This window comes from Pan troglodytes, chromosome 2 (assembly GCF_028858775.2).
Source record: "Pan troglodytes isolate AG18354 chromosome 2, NHGRI_mPanTro3-v2.0_pri, whole genome shotgun sequence".
Classification (NCBI taxonomy): Eukaryota; Metazoa; Chordata; class Mammalia; order Primates; family Hominidae; genus Pan; species Pan troglodytes.
In genome coordinates this window covers 19,749,573-19,775,895 of record NC_086015.1, presented here as the reverse complement: position 1 = coordinate 19,775,895, position 26,323 = coordinate 19,749,573, and the positions used below count along the sequence as shown (strand labels likewise).

General features: G+C 36.5%; 1 protein-coding gene across 44 annotated transcripts in view; it reads left to right on the top strand.

Moving 5' to 3' along the window:
- Window positions 1-26,323, top strand: part of ANKRD28 (ankyrin repeat domain 28) — a 194,062-nt gene that overhangs the window by 92,660 nt on the left and 75,079 nt on the right. For 28 of the 44 annotated variants that reach the window (XR_010155115.1, XR_001712984.4, XR_008547220.2 and 25 more), the window contains 2 exons: window positions 4,066-4,144; window positions 18,647-18,717. Coding sequence is in view for 21 of the 44 variants with exons in the window: in XM_516310.8 (XP_516310.3) it covers window positions 4,066-4,144; window positions 18,647-18,717 (150 nt within the window). In the remaining 23 variants the exon portion in view is untranslated. Of the gene's footprint in view, window positions 1-2,451; window positions 3,048-4,065; window positions 4,145-13,662; window positions 13,918-18,646; window positions 18,718-26,323 lie in introns of those variants that run through there. The other 16 variants (XM_009444972.4, XM_009444974.3, XM_009444975.5 and 13 more) reach the window with 6 other exon arrangements.

The window sequence follows — 26,323 nt, the reverse complement described above, 5'->3', positions numbered from 1 at the left end:
ATAGTAATTATTAAGGATGATAATAGAAATGTGGACTATTTATGATTTTTCTTTAAAGTTACATTGCTCTGATAAATGCTAATGATATTTCATATTATAATCTGAAACTTTAAGGTTCCACAGAGGTTTTCAAAGTATTCCTTGGAGGAAAAGGATCATAGCATGCATCTTGGAACTGGTTTTAACAGTTGTTTTACAGTTGTCTGTCAGAGGTAGTTCTAAAATGTGCTTCATTCTCATACCCAAAGTCAATATGGAAGTCTTCTACAACCTATAACACGTTAGCATATCATTGAATCATGGCAAGTGTTCTCCACTAACATAATTTGTTAAATCCTTTCTAGTGCCTATAAGGTACATAACTTTTTTTTTTTTTTTTTTTAAGTTAGACCAAGGCTTTTTCAATGGATGTGGAGTCCACTGACAGGTGTTCAGTGTACTCTTCCTTGCACAGACCATACTCACAGTGCATTATCTATAACTTCCATTTTGAGTTTCTGTAGCTGATGTGAGAAATTAGACCCTTAGGGCAAAACCCCTAAGGTTTTTACTGTTCACTGTTTGCCTTAGTGTTTCCAATTGTCTCAGCCATACCCAATTCAATAGCACTTCCCTTTTTTCAGTAGTTTGCTTTTGTTGATTCTTCAGTTGTGGTAACAAACACAGCTTACCCTTCATAAACATACCCCATCATGGGAGCAAAACTGTGTAGGCTTGTTAGTGGTAAACTACTAGTCAGAATATTTAATGTGCCAAAGTCATCTATTAATTTTACTCAGGAAGCCGAGGATATTGGTTAATCTTGTGAGTCAGTTAAATAAAGATTAAGAATTTTTTGTGTTTTATAATTTTAGGTAACCATTTAGTGGGCATTTAAGTTGTTACTAGCATTTTGCCTCCTACAGTCATTCAATAAATATACTTAATCATTTTATCTGGATATGTAGGCTTTTTTTAAAAAAGCCTTAAAATGGAATTACTGTGTCTAAGGGGATCGTCGCTTTTTAATTTTAATACATTTTGCTGAAAGAAATCTTAAATATTTTATTACCTAATTTTCAATGTTTAACTGTAGTAAAATATGATATATAAATTCTTTCTTTCAAAATTAGCCAGTTGTATTTCTCCCTTTTCTTCAAATTGATTTGCAGAGAGGAAAAACTGTGTTCATATGAATCATAAAACACATTAATGGGATTCGAGAGGCATTGAGTCATAGAATTCCAGACATCCCTCACACACAGATGACTCACTTTCTGTGTTGTTGTGCTATGTGTGTGGTTTATCTGGTGCAATAGATGTTTCTCAATTTGACTAAATCTGATCATATTTAAACACTCTAGGAAGTTTGCTGTGTTAATGAGTAACACTGAAAAGCCTAGGCAAAGTATCCTTTCTTTTAAAAAAATGACTAAATTAGGACACATCTTTGCATGTATTCTGTTACTTTAGTGGTTCTGCGTTAGCTCTTTCAACAATTGTTTGTTGAATAATTTCTGTGTAGAGCATTCTGTTTCCTGGGGTGGTATATGTTGGAATAAAAAACAAGGTCTTGTGCTAATTGTGGTGAGAGAAAGAACCCTTAGCTTACTGAACAATTTAACATTATTGGCACTATATCAACCTCCCTTTACTGGAACACCTGTTACTATTTTAAGGACAAAAGCAGTATTAAAATTATAGGAAGAAATGTTTGAAGAGACCAGTGATAATTATATGTTACACATATTTGCCCCCCTGCCCCACCGCCGCCCCCCGCCAGAGAAGATCTTGCTCTGTTGCCCAGGCTGGAGTGCAATGGCATGGTCATAGCTCATAGCAGCCTCAAGCTCCTGGACTCAAGCCATCCTACCTCAGCCTGCCGAGTACCTAGGACTACAGGTGCATGCCACCAGCCCAGCTAATTTATTTACTTATTTTTTTTTTATAGAGATGAGGTCTCACCATATTGCCCAGGCTGATGTAGAATTCCTGGCCTCAAGTGATCCTCCCACCACAGCCTCCCAAATGTTAAGATACGTCTGTATAATAACATCACATACTACAGCTAAGCCTTTTTTGGATTGCCTGTAGATATTTAATCCTTCTTTTGCCTAGCAAGCAGGTTTTTACTTTAATTCTCAATGGCCCAACTATTTTTTCTTAAAGTAATTAAGGGATTCCTAAACAAGAAAATTATTGCAAAATGAAGTATAATTTTTCATTTGTTTAAATCTTGAAAACTGTATTAGTATTCTAATATGGTAAGAGGCCCCCCAAATATACTACCTACTTTAAATAAGTTTATTTATCTTAATAGCATGAAAGTCAGTGATCCAAGCTAGTAAGGCAGCTCTTTTCTGTAGGATTATTTATTCCAGATCTTGTTGCTTGACAGTATGCTAGTATATTGGCCTGCATTTCCATGGTCAAAGGGGCTCAGTTTCACATGTGCCTTCCAGCCTGTGGGAAGCAGGAAACAATTAGCCCCTTTCTAGAGTAGTTTTGTTTCTGTTTTTGTTGTTTTGTTTTGTTTTGGTGACAGAGTCTCTCTCTGTCACCCAGGCTGGAGTGCAGTGGCGCCATCTCAGCTCACTGCAAGCTCTGCCTCCCGGGTTCATGCCATTCTCCTGCCTCAGCCTCCCAAGTAGCCAGGACTACAGGCACCCGCCACCATGTGCGGCTTTTTTTTTTTTTTTTTTTAGTAGAGACTAGGTTTCACTGTGTTAGCCAGGATGGTCTCGATCTCCTGACCTCGTGATCCACCCGCCGCCTCAGCCTCCCAAAGTGCTGGGATTACAGGCGTGAGCCACTGTGCCCAGCCTAGAGTAGTTGTCTTTTAAGTTGAAAATGACCTGGAAGTTGTGCCCATTATTAATTTCCACTCACATACCATTGGTCCACACCAAGCAACAACTTCAAGGGAGGCCAGGAATGTATTTTCTCACTGGGTGGCTAAGTGACCAGCTAAAATTTTATTCCTGTGGACAAAAGGAAGAACATAGTGGAAAACAACTAACAATCTGTCACAAAAGCCTTTATCAAAAATGAGGGATGTAAGTTTCAATGTGAGTATTTCTGAATAGTTTTTTTCAAATGCAGCCAAGTCAGTAATACTCTATTGTAACTTTAGATAGGGTATCTATGAATTAAAAATCCCTGAATGTGACATTACTCTAAAATCTTGCATCTTGAACTGGAGAGCACTGTTGTTTTCTGGTAGGAGGTCCATGAAGCATGCATTAGAGGTAGCTTCTTTTCCTGGAGGAAGATTTGGATGAGTATGTATTTTTTATATTGAAACAGACATGAATATATTTTGGAGATGAAAGTAAAACTAGCAGGAATGTTAAGAAAAAACTTAAAATTGCTTTAAAGTATAATGTCGAATCCCCCGAAATGTTTTCCCTTTTTGCCCCTAAGGGTACTGTTGTGAAAACGTTTTGATAAGCAAATCTTTTGGTTTGTTTAGGTTAACAGTTCTAAACTGTAAAACTGTGGAAATATACTGACGAAAAAATTAGTATGAAGTAAAATTTTCCTATATATATCAGCAGCACAAGCATCTTTATTCAAAGAAAGTGTTGCTATTTCTTTGTCATTTTAGATTTTTATTTTTATTCTTTGCTGAACTTTATACCACTATTTTAAGGTCAAGTATTTTTTTAGGCTTTTGCCTTAGCAAGGAAATACCCTGTGTTTTTGTTTTGTTGTTTTTTTGTTTTTAATAGAGACAGGGTCCTGCTCTGTTACCCAGGGTGAAGTACAGTGGTGCAGTCATGGCTCACTGCAGCCTCATTCACTTGCAGGCTCAAGTGATTCTCCTAGCTGGAACTATATGTGCATGCTACCATGCCTGGATAATTGTTAAAAAAAATTTTGTAGAGACAAGGTCTTGCTGTGTTGCCCAGGCTTGTCACATCCTTTTATTTTATTGGGACTTGCAGACTAGGCTAGAGTTATAGAAGTAATAAGTTGATAGTTAATAATGGTTTGGTGGGGGGAGGGGTTGTTGTTGTGGTTATTAAAACTATTAAAATTAATCTTATTTTAAAACTTATTTCCCACCTTTCCTTATTATCACAGGACAATGAAAAGCGAACCCCATTGCACGCCGCAGCTTATCTTGGAGATGCAGAAATCATTGAACTTCTTATTTTATCTGGTATGGTAACCTCTGAGTAATAAGAACACATTATGTATATTTTTGTTATTCTTAATGTTTCTCAATCATAATTGACTATTTACTGCATGGCCTGTTGTTCATATTTGTTTTATCAGCTGAAACTTATTTTTATATTCATTCCATAAATACTGATCACATATCTTTTTCTGGGTGCTTAGAGTACATTAAAGAACAAAACAAAGATTGCTGCCCTCTTGTAGCTTATACTCTGATAAGGAAAAACAAGCAATAAATACAAGTTAATTTTATAGTATATTAAATGATGATGAGTGCTTTGAAAAAATTGAAAGGTAGATCAGGATAATCGGGGTGGGATAAGCATTATATATAGCGGGTTTTTTTGGTTGTTTTTTTTTTTTTTTTTTTGGTTTTTGGTTTTTGTTTTTTGAGATGGAGTCTCACTCTGTTGCCAGGGTATAGTGGCACGATCTCAGCTCACTGCAACCTCCAGCTCCCTGGTTCAAGTGATTATCCTGCCTCAGCCTCCCGAGTAGCTGGGATTACAGGCACATGCCTCCATACCCAGCTAATTTTTGTATTTTTAGTAGAGACGGGGTTTCACCATGTTGGCCAGGATGATCTCGATCTCCTGACCTTGTGATCTGCCTGCCTTGGCCTCCCAAAGTGCTGGGATTACAGGAGTGAGCCACCATGCCCGCCTATATAGGGTATTATATGGAACAGTTATAGTAAGCCTCATTGAGCACAGAATTATAGGAGATGGTTGCAGTTCTTCTAGGTGGAGGTAACGGTGGTTTATGCCAAATACAACAGTGGAGACAGTAAGAAATAGTCTGATAGTAGATATATTTTGAAGGCAATGCCAGTAAGATTTCTGTGTTTAAATAGCTTTTATCTAACCCTACTTGAGGGCTTGTAAAATGCTTTTAGTCAATTATACTCCTTTATTATTTTTTCTAAACTATTTAAGTCTCTATAATATGAAGTAATACTAGAACTGTCTATGATAGAATAGCTCCTATTGTGGTCAGACTACCTGCAGTCCCAAAAAAGGCAAGCAGACAGACAGAGTTTAGAAATACTTTTGTTATAGCCAGATGATTGTAATGATATTTATTGGGAAAGGATATATGTCATTGATTTGAGCTTGTATTGCCAAATTGCATACATACATGCATAATGAAATTGGATTAGTGGTAGTATTCCTTTGATAGTTTGTGGAAAGGAGGGCTCAGAGGGAGAAATTTTGTATGAAGATTTCGTTAAATAATAGCCCAGAGTTTTGCCATTACAAATTCATAAAAATTTAAGAATCAGTTGGATTTTTAAAAAATACCTTATTTCTATATCAGATTTCATGATCATATAAAATTAAATATGGTTAAACATGGACCTGGCTAATATTTTGGTAGCTTCTTTATGAATAATTTCACCGCTGATGGACTTCCCTGAAGATGCCTGTTCCTTATTAATTTTCAGCTAAAATTTACTCAAGATAAGAACTGAGGAGGTTGACAAAATTATTTCTTTTAATAATATAAATTAATGGGACTCAAGTTTATGGAATTTTCTGCACAAACATCATCCAAGAAACAGTTTAGGACTTTGGATAAGAAGTCTACTGCTGCATTTTTTATTTTAACACAGAATTCTGATTATTTTTGTTTTGTCATAAAGATTATTTTATATGATTCCACGTGGAGGGTTTTTTTTTTTTTCATTTTTTATTTTTACACCCAGGAGAAACTTCAAATGCTCAAAGTTGACTTAATCCCTTCCTTTTAAAAGTGAATGTTTGCAACAAGGATTTTTAGTTACTTGTAGAAGGTTGACTTCCTGGTTTCTGTAAGTATGATGGTCAAATGAGTCTTATCATGAGCATGATAGTATCTAGATGTCAGCTGTGAAATAAGCATTTGAGAGAATGCTTAGTTTCTTCTGAATAATCCAAGTACAAATCATGTGTAAAATTAACCATGATACTTGTATAAAAAGCTATTTGAACTTACCTTTAAAAAATACTTTTTTTATTTTTCTTTGAGACAGAATCTCGCTCTGTCACCCAGGCTGGAGTGCAGTGGCACAATCTCAGCTCAGTGCAACTTCCCGGGTTCAAGCGATTCACCTGCCTCAGCCTCCCGAGTAGCTGGGACTACAGGTGTGTGGCACCAGGCCTGGCTAATTTTTGTATTTTTAGTAAGAGATGGGGTTTCACCATGTTGGCCAGGCTGGTCTTGAACTCCTGGTCTCAGGTGATTTGCCTGCCTCAGCCTCCGAAAGTGCTGAGATTACAAGTGTGAGGCACTGTGCCCAGCCAAAAAATACTTTTAATGTTTTATCCGTTTAAAGAGGTAATATAGCTCATGTAGCTATTTTTCAAAGGAAAAATACAATTTTGGATGAATTCAGTTGTTCTCAGTTCTCAATAAAAAAAAATTAAGTTTTTACATTGGCCTTAGAGCTGTACATTATCTCCCCACCCCAGATTTCTTCTGACTTGAATTCCTGCTACTCTCTTTTTGTTTGCTCTGCTCTAACCCCACTGGCTGCCTTCTACCTCTGGTTCTTCGCGCTGCTGTTTCCTTAGCCTTAAACCTTCCTCAGCCGCTTACACCATGAACCTTTTCATGTCCTTGCTCAGATGTCGCATCATCAACAAGGTCTTCCTTGGTCACTACCACTACCACCTAATCCCCCTTGCCTGTGTTATCTTTTCTCCTAGTGTTTATTGTTACCTGACATCCTTTTTAAATTACTTGTTTACTGTCATTTTATCTCCTCCAGAATGTAAACTCCAAGAAGGCAGGCAGTTAGTCTACTTTGCCTTCCTAGCATATTTATTTAAAGTGCCTGGGATGGTGATTATAGCAATATAAGCTTAGACTGTGTCTCCTTTTCAGAAATTTGTTTACATTTTGGTTTGTTTCTCAAGTCTTTAATGGAAATGAGAATGGGAGAGGTGGGGATGGGTAGAAGTTAAGGGTTGAAGGGTATCAGGTAAGTGGAAAGGGAAAGAAGGCGAATGATTTGTCTTTGAGTGCAACTCAGGGTCTTAGACTTTTTTCTCTTTAGACTTACCAGTTAGGCTCTAATTTAGGAAAAATAAAACAAAAACTTACTTGGGTTTGGAGTAAAATTAGCTGGAGTAAAATCCAAGGCTAGATTTCTATTGAACTAGAACCTCAGCTTTCTACTTATAAACAAAAAAATAAAATAAAGAAATAAACCAGGCTTTGTGTTGCCATGAGAGACACTACAGATAGTGTGAATGTCACAAGCTCTTTTGCCAGACAGATTTGGATACAGTCCTGGCCTTACCTCTTACCACCTCCATGATCTTTTTAAGTTTATTTGCTCTCTGAGCCTCAACTTCCTCATCTAAAAAAATGGGAATAATATAAAATTTATAGGCTTAAAGAAGCAAATGAGATTATGTCATTAAGATACCTAGAAAAGTCCCTGGCATATAGTATTCAAAATTATGGCTATTTTATTTTAAGCAGCATTTCTATTTTTTTCCTTCACTTTTTTGGTTCTGCCAAGTAAATAAATTCCTTGATATCAGGAATTATCTTCTCTGTGACTTTTAGATATGCTTTCTTAAAAATTCTCTGCTGTCAGTTTTGAAGTCCAGTTATTACATTCTGAAATGATAAAGAGGAAGGAGTGACTTACCTACTGGGGGAAAATGAAAAATAATTTATTTCCACAATCTAGAAAGACAAAGGTTGAAAAAAAATAGACTCTATATACTCTGGAGAAGTGTATTTATATGTTTTAAATTCTACAATCAAGAAACAGCCTTTAAAGCTTTATATGATATAAGTACCTTCCTGAACAGGGTAGGTATTTGCTCCCCTGAGGAAATAGTAAGGGCTCCTGTAATTTATGGATAACAGAGCTCTAACAAAAAGATAGGTAGTAATCAGGATGTGTATTTAACTTACGAAAGTTGACACTATAGAGGATAACTCCCATAGCCTTTTATAAAAATATCCTTTCACATAAATGAGGAAGGAACCAGGAGAGTTTTTGTTTGTTTGTTTTTGTTTTTTGTTTTTTTTTTAAAGACATAGTCTTGCTCTGTTACCCAGGCTGGAGGGCAGTGGCACCATCTCGGTTTACTGCAACCTCCACCTACCAGGTTCAAATGATTCTCCTGCCTCAGCCTCCCGAGTAGCTGGGATTACAGGCATGCATCACCAGGCCCAACTAATTTTTGTATTTTTAGTAGAGATGGGGTTTCACCATGTTGGCCAGGCTGGTCTCGAGCTCCTGACCCCAGGTGATCCACCCACCACGGCCTCCCAAAGTGCTGGGATTACAGCTGTGAGCCACCATGCCCAGCCCAGGAGAGATTTTGAAATCTGAACCAGAAACTTGATCAGGAAGGAATTTTGATTGGTGGATATTTCTTCAGTTCATTCATGTTATATCCATTTTAAATTCCTATTAACTCTTTAAATTGAAAGTTGATTAGGACAGTTTTACAGAAGATATACTACATATTTTAGAAGTCAAGTATAAGCTAACCAGTGAATTCTTACTTTTATATTGGAAATAGATTTCCAGAATAGAAGGGTAGTAAAAGACTAATCGTATCCAAATTTTAGTTCAGAATAAATATCAGAAGAATAGTCTTCAGACAATATATAGTATATAGACTTATAAGGTTCTGTATAGATGCTCCAGGAGTTCTGCTTAAATTTGGTTTCAATGCCATGGTTGCTGAGGCCCAAGTTAAACTGACTGATTTCCATAACCCTAATTTTAAATTCTGGATCCATCAAAACAGCCTTTTAATGAATTATGGTAAGTTGAGTTATAAATTAGAATTGAAACTAGATATTTGAACTGATCAATTCTCTAGGTAAAGATGAGAAAAAAATACATGAAGAGAAATATAGGCAACAAAATTAGGCTAATTTGTTTATAGTTAGTAATGAAAATTTAGTGTAGGTGTTTATACTTCATGTTAATTACCAACACCACATTTTAATAGCAGGTAGGTATAATCTTAAGTAAATTAAGCAATATGAAATAATGCTTATTTGTATAAAAGTCGTGTAAGATTGCATTATATAAAAGTCATATGTTTTCATAAGAACATACAATAGTCAGTTACTGTAATTTTGTATTTTAAAAACTACTGCGATATCCATAGCAAGAGTTCTATATTCTCTAAATATATTTCTCTAACATAAAAAAATAGAAAGATTGAGATTATTTTAGAGTCATTTCCTTCTGTGTTCATATTTCAGGTTTTTATTATGTCTGACTTGTGATTAAAAATTAGGAAATAAGGATATTTATATTTTCTCCAATTGGTTTCACTCTTCTGTGTTGCCTTGGCCCTTTAAGTGATGTGGAAAACCAATGGAGAGTTCTGTTTGGAGTGGAATAACATGCTCTGACTTACGTTTTTAAAGATTGATTCTCTGGCTTTGGCTTCAAATTCTTGACCATTTTAAGTCATGTTTATCCTACTTTTTGTTATTTCTAGGTTTTTATCTTTAATAGTTTTCCTTTTTTCCCCAAACTCAGCTAGCTCTCATAGTCTCTCTGCATTGTCTTATCTCTTTCTTGTAACTTTTCTTTGAGGTCTCCTCTTCAGAACTTAAATTCAGTGAAGTTGAGTATATAGAGTAGCTCATGAATTCATCTTATTTTCTGGGATGGTTTTTTCCAACTGCATTTCTCCTAGTTTACTCTACTCTGTATATTTTTATCCTAGTCCTGTGCTGGATGCTTTCAGATTCTTACGTATCTTCGAGAAATATGCCTCTTTGCAGAACAGAAAGGAAGGGGCAAAAAGTGAACATCTGTTAGGTTTGTTTCTTCAAATAACTCGCAAACCAAATTTTAAGTTCAGGAGTACATGCACAGGTGTGTTATATAGGTAAACTTAAGTAACCAAATTTTAAGTTCAGGAGTACATGCGCAGGTGTGTTATATAGGTAAAGTTAAGTCATGTGGATTTGTTGTACAGATTATTTCATCATCCATATATTAAGCCTAGTTCCCATTATTTTTCCTGAACCTCTCTCTCCTATCGTCCACCCTCTGATAGGCCCCAGTGTGTGTTGTGTCCCTCTGTGTGTCCATATGTTCTCATCATTTAGTTTCCTTTTTTTGTTGATATACCACGGGTAGTTGGGCTGGCTCAGCAGCTTCTTAGATCAATGAGTTCTTAGGTAGTAATCTGGTGATTGGCTGTTACTCTCCCTCATCTCCAGCTGGGTAAAAAATTAATAAAGATGCCTTCTTGGTCTCTTTTTTAGCACTGCCCCACTTTATTCTTATGCAGTGTGAGGTTAAGAGTTCTGTAGGTGCTTTTCCTGTGAATTACCCAGACAGCTCTAGATCGTCTGAAAGATTTTTAGGGATTTTAGGACACAGCAGAGAGAAAGGAGCAAATGGGACACACATGCAAACATGACTTTTTAGAGGACTCGGTAACGTTCCCAAGATCTGAAGAAGCTTCGCTTGACTCAGTGTCCTTCAGTTTGGTACACATTTCACTGTTATTGATAGAAATAATTCATAGTTTGGTTTGTGGTTGTAACTGTTTCCTTATTGTATTGAAGATGGTATCTCTTCTCATTCTCTTTTATATTTTGGTGACTTGTTTTAGAGTAAAACTACTCACTTTCTTTAACTTGCAGTCCAGAATTAAATTCTTCAGAAACCAAGTATTTGTACATGATGCAACTCTAAGATTTATGGATGAGAGGTATAATTTTTGGCGTGGCACCTGTAATCAAACAAGTGAATACATCCATAGAATCTATAGTAATACTAGAGTCCACTGGAATTAATGTTAATAATTTTTATGGAATGGGGTGAAATAATAGCAAACAGTGAGCTTATTACATTTTAAATACTGTTAAATTTAGCCATTTCACTAATCTCATTTTAGCCTAAATTTGTGAAGGCATTATTATAAGGAAACTAAGGCATTTAGCTTTTAAACTTTCAAAGTTTTTATACTGCTAGTAAAAGCTAGAGGCAGAATTCAGATCCAGGCAGTTTGACTACAGAATCCGTGTTCTTAATCCTGCCGTAATCAGAATCTTCCTTTTTTCTTCCCACCATAATTTCCACCCTCCTCCCCCAACCACCTATTTAGCTTTTAGTAAAATTTACATGTGAAGTCACTTTTATTGAAGAACTTTTAAAGACTTTGCTGGCCACTGAGGTATAGATATTTTGTTTGGGAGCTTATTCACTTAATGCTTGCATTCAAAACTATATGGTTAGCAGTACCTCAGACCTTAGACTGCCTCCAGTAAGTATTAAGTCCTTAAATGACTGCATTGTGGAAGGCATTTGTCAAAAATTCATTCGATTGGCCTTTTATAAAAAATACTCTCCTTAATAGAAAACACCATTCTGATGTTTCTGGCATTAAGAATGAAACCTAAAGTATGTGTCTCTTCTTTTTACTTCAGTGCTGGTACATTAGTTTGGTGGGGCTGCTGTAACAAAGTACTACAAACTGGGCGGCTTAAACAATAGAAATTTATTTACTCAAAGTTCTGGAGGCTGTAAGTCTGAGATCAAGGTGCCGTCAGGATTGATTCCTTTGGAAGGCTGTGAGGGAAGGATCTGTTCAGGGTATCTCTCTCTGGCTTGCAAAATCGCTGTCTTCTCCCTTTATTTTCCCTCTGTCCATGTCTTTTTGCAAATTTCTTCTTGTAAGGACACCAGTCATACTGTATTAGGGCCCACCCTAATGACCTCATTTTAATTACCTCTGTAAAGAGTCTATCTCCAGTTAAAGTCATATTCTGAGTTGCCAGGGGTTGGGAGTTGAACAAACCCACAATAGCTGGTATCCACAACACTCTTAAAAGATACAGTGCAGCAGCTATTTTTTTCAGCATTATAGTTGGAAAAGTGGAAATGTGATTGGTTTTTGCTCATTCTACTCTGAGCCTGAAAACCGAATCTGAACCTTTTGCCACTGCACTGTTAGGTAGCCAGAGAAAAGCATTATTTCCAGTTTGGGAAGAGGGATAAAAGTACTTAGCTTCTGGCCCAGCTCACTGGTTATGGACTATCTCCTCTGTGATTTAGGAGCAAAGAAGAAAACAATTCTCTGCAAATAGAAGTTTTGGAAAATGATTTGTGAGACTATTTATAATTATTACAAACATGTATGAAGTTAGCAATAACTTTAATAGTACCTACTATCAAGTTCTTAGCCTAGATCAGAGGTTGGCTAACGTTTTCTGTAAAGGGCCAGATACTAGTTACAGGCCATACAGACTCTGGCAAGATACAAGTTACAGGCCATTCAACTCTGTTGTCATAGTGAAAGCTACATATTTAATATTTAAATTGAATAGATGTGTCTCTGTTCCAGTAAAACTTTACAAATTAGGTGGCTTGAAGCCTGTGGATAGTAGTTTGAAGACCCCTAACATAGATTATAAAGATACTACCTCATCTTTTTAATGTTAGAGTGAGGTGTCTTAGTCCTTTCGGGCAGCCATAACAGAATATCACAGACTGAGTGACTTACAAATTTTTCTCAGTTCTGGGGCCTGGGAAGATCGTGATGCCAGAAGATTTGGTATCTGGTGAGGGCCCACTTCTTATTTATAGCCAGCAGTCTTTTTAGTATAACCTCATATGGTGGAAAGGGTGAGGGAGCGCTCTTGGGCCACTTTCATAAGGGCATTAATCCCATTCACTGCCTTCATGACCCAATTACCTCACAAAACACCTCGCCTCCTAATACCATGACATTGGGGTTGGGATTTTAACATAAATTTTGGGGGAACGCAAACATTCAGACCATTTGACAAGGTTTAATAAGTATGACATAATTTATTCTGAATATTCCAAAATAGGATAGAATGTTATAACTGGAAATGGATCATAAGGATGATTTAGCACAATGCTTTATTTTACAGGTATAGTTGACCCTTGAACAATGTGGAGGTTAGGGGCACTGACTCCCCCAACCCCAACACAATAGGAACTTTGAATATAACCTTTGGCTCCCTAAAAACTACTAATAGCCTAATGTTGACCAAAAGCCTTACTAATAACATAAACAGTTAACACATATTTTACATGTTATATGTATTATATACTGTATTCTTACAATAAAATAAGCAATAAAATGAAAATACTAAGAAAATCATAAAGAGAAAACACTGTGTATTGAATGGACGCAGATCATCATAAACATCTTCATCCTTGTCATCTTCACATTGAATAAGGTGAAGAGGAAGTGGAGGGCTTGCTGTCTGGGGTTGCAGAGATGGAAGAAAATCTACATATAAATGGACTCATGCAGTTTGAACCAGTGTTGTTTAAGGGTCAGCTGTAATTGAGGTTCAAAAATCAAAGAATTGGAAGAATTTAGTGACCAATTAGATTAGGAGAAAATAAGTCAATCAGTTGTCTTGCAGAATGAAATCTGGAGTCAAATGGGATACTCCTAATAGAATTGCTGACTGTAGAACTTTGCAGAAAGAGTGCCCTTTGTTGTTTAAATCTGGGGCCCATCCTCACCCAATCCCGTCCATACATATTCATATCCACCTCCCCCTCACCTCACCACACACACAGCCTAGGAGCAGGGATTATGATTTGCAAAATGAAGACCCAGGCCCCAGGAAACACTTCCAGGTCACATAGCCAACTAGTTATACAGCCATTATGAGATCACGTATCTCTCCTGCTCCAGTGTTCCTTCCACTAACCCATGACTGTGTCTTCACAACGTTAGACCTCTCTTCAACTGCATTGCTGCCTAGAGCCCTAGACTAATGTAAGTAAGTAAATCAAGTTTTTGTTTTTGAATTTATGTTTTATCTCTGAATAGCTAGACATTTAATTCTAGATTTAGGTAACCTTTTCTTTTACAAAACTATTGTTTCAGAGTGCACTTTTATATGGGTGAAATATTACGTGAAAAGATTGGGTGAGAGGAAACTGATTAGCTGGGTTTTCCTATATAATCTATAACTGTGGTATGAAATGGATACAACCTGTTTAGGTGATCCTGCAGTTGATTTTTAGTTGTGTTATTTATTGCATGTAATATCAGAAACTCAATCACATCTCTACTCTAGAAAGGTGAATCTAAATTCAGATATATGTGTGAGGATAGGCTCTGGCCGTTTATCTGAAGGGAAAGTTCAGTTGGTATGCGTAGATTTGTGGGGGACAAGGAAAGACTTGTTAAAGAAAATATTGATTATACAGTTGGACATAACCATTTTGAATTTAATGAGGTGCTTCTGGCATGTAAGTTTTCTGTAAATATTGGTTTATAGTACTCACTGATGGTATCTTTCTTAAATTGCTGTGTGTGTTGTCTTTTGTTTCTTAGCAGTGCTTTTTCGCACCACAGGCTATGCCAGTAACCTAACTTCAACAAATGACATGGGACTGCTGTTTTATATTCTCTTCTGTCTTAATGAGTAGGAAATAGTAAAGAAATTAATCTTCTCTTGGTTACTTAAGGTCATCCTTATAAACCACAAATACTATCTTCTACCATGTAGAGGGCATGTGATTATGCCACCAGAGGCGGTTAACGACATTTGGTTTTATTTCTCTCTACAAAGACTGTTTTTTGTTTTAAGTGGGTATGATTTCTCCCTGCCTCCCCTGTATCTCCATCCTCATTATTAGCTGTTGTGGCTGGTGTTTAATACTCCAACTAGCTATTGAACTAGTTAACTATATTCTGGAAATGTCTTTTCCATTTCTAGAATGAATTTGTCGTTTAAAGTATATATGAATATATAGATAACTTTGGAGTATTCTGTGTGGAACAGAACTCTGTTTACCTTTAGACAGCCCACTGACATGAGCTCTGGGAATCTGAACCATCTGAAATGTGCGGCTATGTTTGTTGCTTTTACACTCTTTTTCATTTTACAGGAACACAGCCAACTGCTGCTCTTGTAGTGTACATTACTGTGTCATATTTATATGTGTCTGTTTATTATATTACTGTGTCTGTTTATATTGTAAATCACATGTTAGTTAACTAATGTTGGTGAGGGAATATTGTTTCATTGTTGCCCTCAGATATAGCCCTGATTTCTCATATAGTTAACCTTTATTTTCCAAGGAATTAAAAACATTTGATTAGGCTCTTAGAAGAAATGCATGATTTTTTTTATTTTTTATTATTTTTTTTCTTTTTGAGATGGAGTTTTGCTCTTGTTGCCCAGGCTGGAGTGCAATGGCACGGTCTAGGCTCACTGCAACCTCCACCTCCCAGGTTCAAGTGATTCTCCTGCCTCAGCCTCCCGAGTAGCTTGGAAGCTTGGATTACAGGCGCCCACCACTGTGCCTAGCTAATTTTTTTTTGTAATTTTAGTAGGGCCTGGGTTTCACCATGTTGGCCAGACTGGTCTTGAACTCCTGACCTCAGGTGATTCGCCCGCCTTGGTCTCCCAAAGTACTGGGATTACAGGCGTGAGCCACTGCACCCGGCCGATATATACATATTTAAAGGTACAATATAAAGTTGCATTACTACCCTAGTACCTGCCATATGCCCAGTTTTCAATGTGCCTCCCACCACCAACACAAACGTATAAGCACCCCCTCTCATTAATATCTTGGCATTCCTGTAGGGTTTCTTTATGCATATTAAGCAAATACAGTAGTACCCCCTTTTGAAGAGGTATGTTCCAAGACCCCCAAGTAGATGCCTGAAACCTCAGATAGTACTGAACCCTATATACTATGCACAAGTTTCTTTTTCCCTCTTCAGAATTTCAGGTAGAAGATTTGTTCTTACTGTAGGTCTTAGCAACCTCAGCATGATTTCTTTTTTATTGAGAACTTACGTCTTTTCACTTAAAGGAAGCATTTTACTGCTTCTTTTGGCATACTCAAATTTCCAGCATCACTACTCTTGCACCTTGGGGCCATTATTAAGTAACGTAAGGGTTACTGGAACACAAGCATTATGATACCATGATAGTCAATCTGATCATCAAGAGGGTCCCATAAGGAAAGGGTGAATGGCATATGCAAGATACGATGGACAAAGGGATGATTCACATCCTGGGTGGATGGAGCAGGATGGTGCCATATTTCATCATGTTACTCAGAACAGTGAGCAATTTAAAATTTATGAATTATTTATTTCTGGAATTTTCCATTTAATATTTTCAGACCATTGTTGACTGGGTAACAAGCTGTGAAAAGTGAAACAAGGGGGGACCATTGTGTGATAAGATAAAAATAATTATCTCTTCCTTTTTCTACATAAAAGTAAAGTGTACTAGTCATACAATTACTACTTTTTTCCTTTTTGTTTTCAGATCTTTATTAACACAGAGTCTCCTCAGTTTTTTGTGCCAGCCACCTTCTGTTTTTTGAGACAGAGTCTCACTATCTTGCCCAGGCTGGAGTGTGTGGTGCAATCTCGGCTCACTGCAACCTCTTCCTCCCGGGTTCAAGCGATTCCTGCCTCAGCCTCTGAGTAATTAGACTTACAGGTGCACGCGGGCCACCACATCTGGCTAATTTTTGTATTTTTAATAGAGGCAGGGTTTCACCATGTTGGCCAGGCTGGTCTTGAACTCCTGTCTTCAAGCAATCTGCCCACCTCAGCCTCCCAAAAGTGCTAGGATTACAGTCATGAGCCCCTGTGCCCTTCTATTCTCCTGCTAATTAATACTTTGAATCAGACTTCTCAGCATCCCTCATGAGACCTCATTTCTTATTTGCCTTTGTTGATTCAGGATACTATCTGTACTAGGTGTCTGTGTTGATACCCTTTGGGCCTTACTGCCAGAGCTTTCCGTTCTACTGTGTATAGATATGCATGTGCACATAAATATAAACCTGTAGAAAGAGGCACAGGGCTTAAAGAGAACCATTGAAGTCCTAAGCAGATAAGTGGGAAAACGAAAGATGCTAGCTTCTGTGTCACTCCTTCACTATCTCTAGGGTTCCAGCTTCCAGCTGGCAAACATTTCAAATGTGTGTGCTTTCTACATTCCGTCTTCTACCCAAAACAAACGTTGGCATTACTGTGATTAGGCAGTTTGTGTTTTAACCATCTAGGGTTCCACAGTGCCTGGCAGATAGTTGCCCAAATATTTATTACATGGGTATGTCATGCTCTCTGACTGGTTCTTTATTTGCTGTCTTCCTTTCCTTCTTCCATAGCCTAACTGTGAGCATTGTTCAAAGCTCTCTAATTAGCTCTTGATTCTTTGTGTCCTCACTGCCACTGCCCACAGAGAACTCAGCTACTCTCAGCATCTCAACTACTACATTTGTGGATGTTTCTTACACCTCCATTTCATTTATTTTCTCTCATTTTTCAAGGCTTTAAAGTCTACCCCTAACATATTTGCTATTATGTACTAGTCACATTTATTATATGTTAATCTTTGTAACAAAGTACTATTAAATCTGTTTTATAGTTGAAGAAACTTGGGTTCAGAGGGATCACACAACTACTTAGGGACCCAGAGCTACTAATTGAAGGCATTACTTGAAGTCACTGCACTTGATTATTCCCTGACTCCTCACACTCAAAACCTAGAAATAATGTAAGCGTTAGGAAGTATGAAGCTTTGTTTCTGTTATAGTTGACCCCAACGTTAGGTTATTTTGTATACCTGTATTTCATCATTTAGAAAATGAGTGATTTAGGATTTGGGATATAAATCTAGGATTGCTTATAGGATAGGATCTGTCAGCCAGTTCTATACTTCCAAGAACCAGGGCTGTTTCTTCTCTACTTAGATATATTAATAGAATTATCCTACCATGCATGTGCTGCTTTTATTTGATTTGGATTTAATATGGGAGATAAATTATTCCCTCCTCGAATAATGTAAATTTTTTTGTCTTAATGTGTTTGCATTCTATTAAGGTTAATTTTTGTCCATTGACTTAATGATTTTTAAACAACTGTACAAAATTGATTTGTTTAAAAAAATTTCTTTCTTAAGCTTTAGGTATAACCTAGAAAGACATGAGTTGGTTCATTTCTTTCTCAATTATTTTTCTAAGTCTGTAACCATTGTTTCTGTCTTATACAATGTGTTTTAAATCATGGCTGGAGAACTATTTTGATGTTATCATATTACCTTATGGCATGATATATTCATTAGTAAAGAAATGTAATGAAGACTTTAAAATAGTCTGCATTTTATCTCCAAGTATATTCTTATATTCATTTATTTGATTTTTTTTTAACACACATTCTAAAATGGGGTCTGATTTCTACCTTGGATATGCTCTGTATAAAGGTGGCTTTTCTAACCTATATATAAAATGATGTTTATTTTGTTTTAAATTAAAAAACTAAGACTTTATTGGACAATTATATCAATTTAAAAGGCTAATTTTGTTTTATATTCTAAGGGTAATTTTATCAGCAGAAAGTGTAAAAAATAAGTTTTTTTTTCAATTGTCATTTATCCAATTTGGATTATATATAACTACTATTTCAGGAGATTTATTAAAAATATTTTATGTACAATATTTCAATTTATTTTTTTCTTCTTGTTGCAGGAGCTAGAGTTAATGCCAAAGACAGCAAATGGTTGACACCTTTACACAGAGCAGTTGCATCTTGTAGTGAGGTATGAAATTTCTCTTAGTAAATATGTTTTATATGAAAACATTAAATAGGCGTACCCCTGAATCCATATTCAAATTCTATGTTTTCAAAAGAAGGAAAAGCTACTGAGATACCTTGACTGGTCATTTTACTTTAGAATTTGTACAAACCAAGTTAATTGTTTCATTTCTTCTTTTGTTTATAAGGCCTCTTGCAGTCTGAAGTAGCAGAGAATAGAAAACCCTATCTCTGTCCCTTCTACAAGAGAAATCATTTTTCTGTCCTACATATTCTTCCTCAGGGCTTTTCTCTACCTGTTTACAATAGTCTCTTACAAAGGTTTCACTGATTGTGATCAAGAAAGAATCTCATCAGTGTATAATAATTAATTGAAATGTTACTTAGCTAAATACTGAAATTAGCTTCAAAACCATTACTTGATTGCACATTTTACTGGTTATAAATATATAACTTTAAAATGTTTGAGAGGGATTACAAGGAAGAATAGTTCCTTCTTGTGTACAGCCTTGTATATTGTTTGCTTGTCGAGATAACTGACATTTTTAGAAAATGTTCATTATTTGCACAGTATTTTTATATTTCTCATATCTTTCAGTCCTGAGGACATCTTTGTAGGATAGACGTCTTGAGGAAACTATATAGTTAATGATTCATGAAAAACTACTCAGCTGTTAAATGATAGAGATGAGACAAAAACCTGAATCATCTTTTTTTTTCTGTTATTTTACTTTATAATGTGTATTCAGTGCTTTTCTAAAATGCATTGTGTCCAAAGTACCCCTTTTACCTACTTTACAGTAGTTGTAACTTGTTGCAAAGCTTAAAAAATAATTTAAAATACAAAAGTATGTGATAGTATAAGTTTATGTTCATCTAGTATTTCTTTAGTTATTCCAATTGTGAGGTTAAGAAAGGAACTCCTAAGTGTAGCTACTGCTTCTTCTGTCCATCATGGGACTATGTAGTTTGGGAGAAGGAAAGGGAACTCTAACTAGTGCCTCATGAGAAACTACGGAGCTTCTGTCTGTTTGTCCTTTGTATTCCTCATTGTGAACTACATCTTGAACCCAGAGCAATAGCTGGGCAAGTGAAGAGTCATAAAGGTGAAATGTGACTGAGAAGGATTACAAACCCTGTAATTAACAGAGGCAATCTATTAGCTGTAGCCTCCTAGTTAGGAGAAGGATGGGGACAGTGGGTGCAGTTGAACACACAACCTAACTCTGAACTGGGTCCTTGATGTGCTATAGCTTATGAACTTATGGAACTTAGATTTGGAGACACTGGCTTCAATTATTACGTGCCACTTTTCAGCTGTGCGATGTTGGACAAGTCTAGGAATTATAAAAACTAAGACATACTAGCCAAAATACTTTGAATTCTGAAATTCCATTGTAATGTTATTAATTTTGTGGTTAGCTCTCCATAAAGATGTTTCTTTAAATAAAAACAGTTAAGATAAACATTACTGTTATTGGAACATATTAATGTTAGCCATACCTACGCATTTTGTTTTAAGACTCTTGGGATTATGGCTATTAAAATAATGGATTTTTACCAGATTAAGTCATAAGAAGGTACAATTTATATATTTGCAGAAGTTGTAAAACAGACCAAAAATTACTAAAGAAAAATTAACATTAAAGGAAGACAGCAAATTCTGCCAGAGTCTTAATTCCTAATTTTTAAAAACTATGTGCTCAGCCTGAATTTAAGGGCAAGTTGTAGGTTAGAAAGCAAATAATCCTAGTAAGTTTCTTAATTCTACTCTTCAGTCTAAAAATTACAAGGCAGATGACTAAACAGAAACACAACCAAGAACCCTCAGAGTCCGCTTCACTCCCCTGCTACCTCCACTGGAGCAGGTGCTAGTATCCACAGCTGAAGGACCTGAAGACAGATCACATCATAGGACTCTTTACAGACATTCCCCAGTACCATCCCGGAGCCTAGTAGCTCCACTGGGTTACTAGACCCAGAAGAGCAAAAACAATCACTACAGTTTGGCTCTCAGGAATACCCATTCCTAGGGGAAGTGGGAGAACACCACATCAAGGGAATACCCAGTGGGACAAAATAATTTAAACAGTAGTCCTTGAATCCCAGATCTTCCCTCTGACATAGCCTACCCAAGTGAGAAAGAACCAGAAAAACAATTCTGGTAATATGACAAAACAAGGTTATTTAACACCCCCAAAATATACCAGCTCACCAGCAATGGATGCAAACCAAGACGAAGTCTATGAATTGCCAGGAAAAGAAGTCAGAAGATTGATTATTAAGCTAATTAAGGAGGCACCAGAGAAAAGTGAAGTCCAACTTAAATTAAAAACATAATATAGAATATGAAAGGAAAATTCTTTCTTGAAATAGGTAAAAACAATCACAACTTCTAGAAATCAAGGTCACACTTAGAGACATGCAAAATGCACTGGAAAGTCTCAGCAATACAATCAAACAAACAGAAGAACTTTAGCGCTTGAAGACAAGGCTTTTGAATTAACCCAATCCATCAAAGACAAAGAAAAAAAAATTTTTTTTAAATGAACGAAGTCTCCAAGAAGTTTGGGACTATGTTAATTTTCCAAAGCTGAGAATAGTTGGTGTTCCTGAGGAAGAAGAGAACTCTAAAAGTTTGGAAACTATATTTGAGAGAATAATTGAGGGAAACTTTCCCAGCCTTGCAAGAGATCTGGACATCCAAATACAAGAAGCTCAAAGAACACCTGGCAAATTCATCACAGAAAGATTATCACCTAGGCACATAGTCATCAAGTTATCTAAAGTCAAGATGCAGGAAAGAATCTTTAGAGCTGTGAGGCAAAAGCATCAGGTAACCTATAAAGGAACACCTATCAGATTAACAGCAGATTTCTCAGCGAAGCCCTACAAAGCTAGAAGGGATTGGGGTTCTATTTTTAGCCTCCTTAAACAAAACAATTATCTGCCAAAAATTTTGTACCCAGTGAAACTAAGCTTCATGAATGAAGGAGGGTATACAGTCTTTTCCAGACAAAAATTCTGAGAGAATTCACCACTACCAAGCCAGCGCTACAAGAACTGCTAAAAGGAGCTCTAAACCTTGAAAGAAATTCTTGAAATACTCCAAAATAGAACCTCCTTAAACCGTAAGTCTTACAAGACCTATGTAACAATAATACGATTTTTAAAAAAAGGTATTCAGGCAACAAATAGCATGAGGAATAGAATAGTACCTCACATCTCAATACTAACATTGAATGTAAATGGCCTAAATGCTCTACTTAAAGGATACAGAATGGGAGAATGGATAAGAATTCACCAACCAAGTTTCTGCTGTCTTCAGTAGACTCACCTAACAGTAAGGACTCACAGAAACTTAACTAAAGGGGTAGAAAAAGATACTCCATGCAAATGGACACCAAATGTGAGCAGGGATCACTATTTTTATATCAGACAAAACAGACCTTAAAGCAACAGCAGTTAGGAAAAAACAAAGAGGGACATTATATAATGATAAAAGGACTAGTCCAACAGGAAAATGTCACAATTCTAAATATGTATGCTCCTAACACTGGAGCTCCCAAATTTATAAAACAGTGACTACTAGACCTAAGAAATGAGATAGCAACACAATAATAGTGGAGGACTTTAATACTCCATTGACAGCACTAGATAGATCATCAAAACAGAAAGTCAACAAAGAAACAATGGACCTAAACTATGTCCTACAACAAATGGACTTGACAGATATTTACAGAACAGTCTACCAAACAACTGCAGAATATACATTCTATTCATTGGCACATGAAATGTTCTCCAAAATAGACCATATGATAGGCCACACAACAAGTCTCAGTAAATTTAAGAAAACCTAAATTATATCAAGTACTCTCTCAGACCACAGTGGAATAAAATTGGAAATGAACTCCAAAAGGAAGCCACAAAACCATGCAAATATGGAAATTAAATAACCTGCTCCTGAGTGATCGTTGGGTCAACAAGGAAGTCAAGATAGAAATTGAAAAATTCTTTGAACTGAACAATAATAGTGGCACAACCTATCAAAACCTCTGGGATACAGCAAAAGTAGTGCTAAGTGGAAAGTTCATAGCATTAAATGCCTATATCAAAAAGTCTGAAAGAGCACAAATAGACAATCTAAGGCCATACCTCACAGAACTGGAGAAACAAGAACCACCCAAACCCAAACCCAGCAGAAGAAAAGAAATAATGAAGATCAGAGCAGAACTAAATGAAATTGAAACCAAAAAAAAGGAAAGATAAATGAAACAAAAAGCTGCTGCTTTGAAAAGGTAAATAACACTGATAGACCATTAGCAAGATTAACCAAGAAGAGACAAGATCCAAATAAGCTCAATTAGAAATGAAATGGGAGATATTACAAATGATACTACAGAAATACAAAAGATTATCCAAGGCTAATGTGAACACCTTTACGCACATAAACTAGAAAACCTAGAGGAGATGGATAAACTCCTGGAAATATCCAACCCTCCTAGATTAAACTAGGAAGGTATAGAATCTCTGAACAGACCATTAACAAGCAGCAAGATTGAAGTGATAATTTTTAAAATTGCCAGCAAATAAAAAGTCCAGGACTGGATAGATTCACAGCTGAATTCTATCAAACATTTGAGGAAGAATTGGTACCAGTCCTATTGATACTTTTCCGAAAGAGGCAATCCTTCCTAAATCATTCTATGAAGCCAGTGTCACCCTAATACCAAAACCAGGGAAGGACGTAACAAAGAAAACCACAGACCAATATCCCTGATGAGCATAGATGCATAAGTCCTCAATAAAATACTGGCAAACCAAATCCAACAGCATATCAAAAAGATAATCCACCATGATCAGGTGGGTTTCATACCAGGGGTGCATGGATGGTGTTATTAACATACCTAAGTCAGTAAATGTGATACACCACATAAACAGAATTAAAAACAAATATCACATGATCATCCCAATAGATGCAGAAAAAGCATTTGACAAAATCCAGCATCCTTTTATGATTAAAACTCTCAGCAACATCAGCATAGAAGGGACATATCTTAAGGTAATAGAAGCTATCTATGACAAACTCACATCCAACATTTTACTAAATGGGGAAAAGTTTGAAGCATTCCCCCTGAGAACCAGAACAAGACAGGGATGCCTACTTTCACCACTTCTATTCAAAATAGTACTGGAAGTCCTAGCCAGAGACATCAGACAAGAGAATGAAATAAAGGGCATCCAAATCAGTAAAGAGGAAGTCAAACTGTCACTGTTTGCTGATGATATGATCGCATACCTAGAAAACCCTAAAGACTCATTCCAAAACCTCCTAGAACTGGTAAATGAATTTAGCAAAGTTTCAGGATACAAAATTAATGTACACAAATCAGTAGTTCTGCTATACACTAATGGCGACCAAGTTGAGCATCAAATCAAGAACTCATTCCCTTTCACAATGGCTGCAGAAAAACAGTAAAATAGCTAGGAGTATACCTAACCAAGGAGGTGAAAGACCCCTACAAGGAAAACTACAAAACAGGGCTGAAAAAAGTCATAGACAACACAAATAGAAACATATCCCATGCTCATGGATGGTAGAATCAATGGTGCAAAAATGACCATGCTGCCAAAAGCAATCTACAAATTCAATGCATTTCTCATCAAAATACCACCATCATTCTTCACAGAATTAGAAAAAAAAAATTCTGAAATTCATATGGAACCAAAAAGGAGCCTGCACAGCCAAAGCAAGACTAAGCAAAAAGACCAAATCTGGAGGCATCACATTACCTGACTTCAAACTATGCTATAAGGCCATAGTCACCAAAACAGCATGGTACTGGTATAAAAATAGGTATATAGAGCAATGGAACAGAAATAGAACCCAGAAATAAGGCCAAATACTTACAGCCAACTGATCTTCGACAAAGCAAACAAAAACAGTGGGGAAAGGACACCCTGTTCAACAAATGATGCTGGGATAATTGGCAAGCCACATTAGAAGAATGAAACTATATCATTATCTCTCACCTTATACAAAAATCAACTCAAGGTGTATCAAAGACTTAAATCTAAGACCTGAAACCATAGAGATTCTAGAAGATAACATCAGAAAAAACCCTTCTAGACATTGGTTTAGGCAAAGACGTCATGACCAAGAATCCAAAAGCAAATGCACAAAAACAAAGATAAATAGATGGGACTTAATTAAACTGAAAAGCTTCTGCACAGCAAAAGAAAACAATCAGCAGCATTAACTCACAGAGTAGGAGAAAATCTTTGCAATCTATACACCTAACAAAGGAGTAATATCCAGAATCTACAAGGAACTCAAACAAATCAGCAAGAAAAAAACAATCCCATCAAAAAGTGGGCTAAGGACATGAATAGACAATTGTCAAAAGAAGATGTACAGAGGGCCAACAAACATGGAAAAATAACATCACTAATTATCAGGGAAATGTAAATCAAAACCACAAAGCGATACCACCTTACTCCTGCAAGAATGGCCATAGTCAAAAAAATGAAAAAATAATAGATGTTGGTGTGGATGCAGTGAAAAGGGAACACTTTTACACTGTCAGTGGGAATGTAAACTAGTACAACCATTATGGAAAACAGTGTGGAAATTCCTTAAAGAACTAAATCTACCATTTGATCCAGCAATCCCACCACTTAGATATCAATCCAGAGAAAAAGAGGTCATTATAAGAAAAAGATACTGGTACACACATGTTTATAGCAGCACAATTTGCAATTGTAAAAATATGGAACCAGCCCAAATACGCATCAGTCAATGACTGGATAAAGAAAATATTGTATTGGCCAGGCGCGGTGGCTCACGCCTGGAATCCCAGCAGTTTGGGAGGCTGAGGTGGGCAGATCATCTGAGGTCAGGAGTTCGAGACCAGCCTGGCCAACATGGTGAAACCCCATCTCTATGAAAAGTACAAAAAAAAAAAAAAAAAGCCAGGTTTGGTGGTGCCCGCCTGTAGTTCCAGCTACTCTGGAGGCTGAGGAGGATCGCTTGAACCTGGGAGGCAGACGTGGCAGTGAGCCAAGATCGCGCCATTGCGCTCCAGCCTGGGTGACAAAAGTGAAACTCTATCTAAAAAAAAAAGAAAAAGATAACTAAAAATTACAAGGCTGTGTAGTATTGATACTCTTTTGCAGGATTATGAGAAACAGCTATAAAATGTGGCCATTCCAAAAAGATATAACTTCTGTAAACACTGAGTATCATTTTTCTTTTGAAAAGAAGGTCTCCTAAGTAGTAAAACTGCTAGAAAACCTAGTCATTAGTGTCAAGAGTATCACTTACACCATCGTTACTTATTTTCATTAAGTCCTGAGAGCAAAAGTAGCTATACTTATTACATTTAACAGAAAATATAGCTATGGCCACAGAGAGATGGGTTTTTCACCTGTAGGTGGCTTTTGGTTTATATTTTTGAGATACCATGGGAGAATTAAATCCTGTGCAAGCTGATTGGAGTGACTGTTTTCTAAATTCTCCTAAGGACAGAATAGCTAGCACAGTGATAGATGCATAGAAGAGAACTTAACTTAGCACATACCGTACTACCTTAGTGCTTAATTACCTCACT